Source organism: Trachymyrmex cornetzi, unplaced genomic scaffold (genome assembly GCF_001594075.2).
Source record: "Trachymyrmex cornetzi isolate Tcor2-1 unplaced genomic scaffold, Tcor1.1 scaffold2100, whole genome shotgun sequence".
In the NCBI taxonomy this organism is placed as follows: Eukaryota; Metazoa; Arthropoda; class Insecta; order Hymenoptera; family Formicidae; genus Trachymyrmex; species Trachymyrmex cornetzi.
The window spans coordinates 33805-38330 of NW_017296743.1; the positions used below are offsets into that span (position 1 = coordinate 33805).

General features: G+C 30.3%; 1 protein-coding gene across 1 annotated transcript; it reads right to left on the minus strand.

Moving 5' to 3' along the window:
* Positions 1-2334: 2334 nt before the first annotated feature.
* Positions 2335-4176, minus strand: LOC108760014 (uncharacterized). The gene has a single exon (XM_018505784.1). It carries the CDS (start codon positions 4174-4176, stop codon positions 2335-2337), a length of 1842 nt encoding a protein of 613 aa, XP_018361286.1.
* Positions 4177-4526: the final 350 nt, after the last annotated feature.

Sequence of the window (4526 nt, forward strand, 5' to 3'; positions counted from 1 at the left end):
CCTTTAGAATGAGAACATCGGTAAAGCTGTACACTCATTGGATATCGCGTGTCGCGCGCGACGAACATCGCGCTGGTGTGCCGGAGCCATAATGCGTTTTCATTTTAAAGCCGGGTAAAGGCAAAGTTATCGCGAAATTCAAGAAATTACCGTAGTAACCTAAAAGGTTCACGCGCGAAGTGTAAGACGCAAAAAATTTACCGGTTTCTCGTTAAATCCTTTAAGGATTCGTACCGTAAATAGCGAAGACGCGACAAATGCGTAGATCGTAAATCGCGAAGATAGAAACTAGCGCGTAGATCGGATGAAACCATATTGCATCATCCATTAGTGCGACGCGAGCCGACATATCGCGTTATATAGAGATAGAGGGAGACAGAGATAGCGTCAGGAAGTGTGTATGTAGTGTGAGTGAAACGGGATGAGTGATTTGGCCTTTTATCGTTTTATGTTCATTTTATGAATAAATTTTAATCTGTGTTAATCCAAGTGCCTAATTAATTATTTCTACGAACACCATCCACGAATAAATTGTCAAGACACGCTACATCACGCTGAAACATCCACGACGAGGATTCTTGATCCGAGCGGCCAATCAAAGCGAAGGAAGGAGGGAAGCTAGCCAATCAGCGACCTTCTGACCGTTGCGGCCGACAACTGGAAAAACTCAGGGACAAAGAAACCTTCTCTGTTAAGGTTAAACAGAGTGTCGACCGTTGAAGTAAGTCACAACGGATGATTATTATCCAATTAAATTGAGAAAATATAAATAACACCGAATTTTAATAAATTACGGCATAAATCCGGTTACAACATAACGTCTACTAAACGAAATAATTGTATTTAACTCAATTAAGTGAACTTTTATTAATCTTTGTATTCTTACCTTTTATATATTTAATTTAATTCTATCTTTGTTTCAGGGTCACCAAGGTATTCTCAGTATCATTTTTACGGTAAGTATTTTTCATTTTATTCCATTATCTCTTTTTATCTTTAATTTAATTTATCTTTACTTTGTATTTCTTATTTTAATTATTTGTTTCATGTTTTAGATTGATTACTGGAATATGCTTGGCTCGCTGTATTGTGGGATCATTAGGTAGGTTGAGTAATTGTTTAGTGTATATTATATTTTTATCTTTTCCCATTATAGGTTATATCAATTAAAATTGTTTTTTATTAAAATAATGAAACATAACTCTTTTTTCTTAAAATAGTTGAAAATAATTAATTTCTGATTTATAATCAGTTTGAAACTTATAATAAATATTACAACGCCTTCTATACGACGAGACCTTTACAAGTAATAAAATAATCAAGTATTAATAAAAAAAATAATATTTAAAATTTAAAATGTAACAAGGCTTATTACGAGCTACAATCTTAAATAATCTAACATATCAATAAAACAATCTATATAGTTTCATTCATTACACGTATACTTAAAACAAAAGTTTGAATGCATACGCAAAAGTTTGAATTCATACACAAACGTTTCGGCTTACAAAGCCTTCTTCAGTGTTTTAGTCTAACATAAATCCGTATATAACAATTTTATGAAACATTCAAATACTACGGTCCACTCACTCAATATAATTGTCAAAAAATTCTTTCTTTTTATACATAATACAAAACATTTTGCCTACATAACTTTCCATACTAACGGTATCGTCATTCATCAATTAAACCACAATCGTCAGAATAATTCAATTATGTCAACCAATAACTGACTCATGGTCACCCAAAGCGCACACAATGGTAGAAATTCCTTAATCTTTGTGTCAAAAACTTCATATTGTCTTGAGATAGCAAGAACAATCCGCAATCTATGATATTCTGTCAATTTAATCAAACACATTCTTATATATATGAGATCAAATAAATAGGTACAAAATAAAGATAAGATATATAAATTCTGTAGAACAATTAAAAAAAATCAACTAAATTTATAAATTAAAAATCCAATTAATGAAAATTAAAATAAAGGTTAAAATTAACCACATATGAGAAAATCTATAAACAATTAAATAATAAAATTCAAAATATCGATAAAAATAATAGATAAATCAGAAATCTTACGACAATATATATAGAATGCAGTCCTTACAATCCCAATTTTTTTATATTTCGATATCCTTCAACACTAAATACTGGTCAGAACATTTATAATTCAACTAATAAATTGAATTAAAAGAAATAAACTCAGTTAACAATATTGAGAAAATTTAACTTAGATGTACGTGTTGAACGTTTAAAGTTTAACTGAGAAATGTAATAGACCAAACAAAAACAGTGAGCGCTCTACATGTAACCTCAAGCCAGTTCACAATATTACAATTTCTTATCACGAATATCAAAAATTATGTTTGAATATGACTTATCTAATAACTCTGTATCCTTCATTAAATTCAAGCCTTTCTTCTGCTCTTTGATGTGAATCATTTCAGATATATTTCTTTTCCTATAGTTACTCTCAAAATCTAAAATATTAACAGCATCCCAATTAAATTCATGATTATTTTCATTCATATGATTAGTAATAACAGAATGTTTAGATTGATCCAATTTAAAGTTATTCTTATGTTCTTTTATTCTCGTTTTCAATTGTCTCTTGGTTTGTCCAACATATGACGCTTCACAATTCTTACAATCAATTTTATAAATAACATTATTATTATTTTCCTGTTCATTCTTATCTTTTTGAACTTTAATAAATCTATTCAATTTATTTAAACACCTGTAACCAATCATGTAATTAGCTTTATTAATCGATTTTGAAACCTTGTTACTAATAGAATTAACATAAGGGATCACCATGAGCTGTCTCAATTCTTTATCATCGTTAGTTTTGTCACATATAACATCTTTGTGAGCTAAAGTCCTAATTCTGTTATTAATATTTTTGAAAATAAAATCTAATGGATATCCATTATCCAATAAGACCTCTATTACAAATTCCAGATTTTTACTGTAGTAAATAGGATCCGATAATGAAATTGCTCTGTCAACAAGACTGAATATCATTCCGATCTTATGACAAGTTGGATGATTGGAATAAAAAGAGAGATATCTACCCGAGAAAGTTTTCTTATGATACCAGTCGATAACTATTTTGTTATCTTTGTTAACAATCAATAAATCCAAAAAACAAAGCTCATGATTAACCTCCCGTTCCACTGTAAATTTGAGCCTCATATGTTGTTCATTAAAAACTTTTACAATTTTAGAAATTTTATCTTTAGAAGCAATCATAAACGAGTCATCCACATATCTGAAATATATCAAATCTTCCAATTGTAACAATTTAAGTGCCCTAACCTCAAGATCCTCCATTACAATGTCAGCCAAGATCGGAGAAAGGGGGGAACCCATAGGTGTGCCAAACGTTTGCTTATATATAGTGTTATTAAAGGAAAAATAAGTTGATGTCAAAACAAATTTAATCGCTTCCAAGAACTCTTTCTTTGGGATGTTCGTGGAACACCCTATGGAATTCCACCTTCTCTCAATTCCCTCTATCGCTAGTTCTATAGGAATATTCGTGAAAAGAGACACAACGTCCAACGAAATCAGACATTCCGTTTCATCAATCTGAAATCCATTTAATCTTTTGAAAAGGTCAAAACTATTCTTTACTTTGCTCCTGGCAGAAGGAATACTTTTTGAAATAATGTCTTGTAAAAAACTAGCTAATTGATATAAGGCTGTATTAACTGAAGAGACGATAATCCTGAACGGAATTCCCTCTTTATGGATTTTTGGTAATGCATAGGCTTTAGGCAAAAGAGAATCACTGGATCTCAGACACCATAATTGACTATTATTAATGTAATTTTTTTGGTGCCATTTCTTTAAAAGATTATTGAGACTTTTTTCTAAATTTAAAGCAGGATTCTTTTTAACCAAAGTATAGGTTTCAGTGTCATTCAATAACTCCTGAATTTTATCATTATAGTAACTTCTATCCAATGCCACAGTAGAATTGCCCTTATCAGCGCGGGTAAAAATAATATCATCATTGTTCTTACACCAATTGGTTGTGAATTTCAACATACTATTAATTTTGATATCGTGAGAATTCAAACCTAAACTATTATGTAAAAAATCACTTAATTCCGGAATCACTATATTTCTGATATGTGTAACAAAAGATAAATTATTATCATTAGTCATGCTCTCTATGTCTTTTATAAATTCTTCATCAACTTATTTTTCCTTTAATATTTATTTATTTTTATTTTTTATTTATGTTTATTTTTACATCAACTTATTTTTACTTTAATAACACTATATATAAGCAAACGTTTGGCACACCCATGGGTTCCCCCCTTTCTCCGATCTTGGCTGACATTGTAATGGAGGATCTTGAGGTTAGGGCACTTAAATTGTTACAATTGGAAAATATGATATATTTCAGATATGTGGATGACTCGTTTATGATTGCTCCTAAAGATAAAATTTCTAAAATTGTAAAAGTTTTTAATGAACAACATATGAGGCTCAAATTTACAGTGGAACGGGAG

Excerpts from the sequence above, each read along its gene's own strand:
- LOC108760014 (XM_018505784.1), bottom strand. The coding sequence starts at position 4,176 with ATGACTAATGATAATAATTTATCTTTTGTTACACATATCAGAAATATA.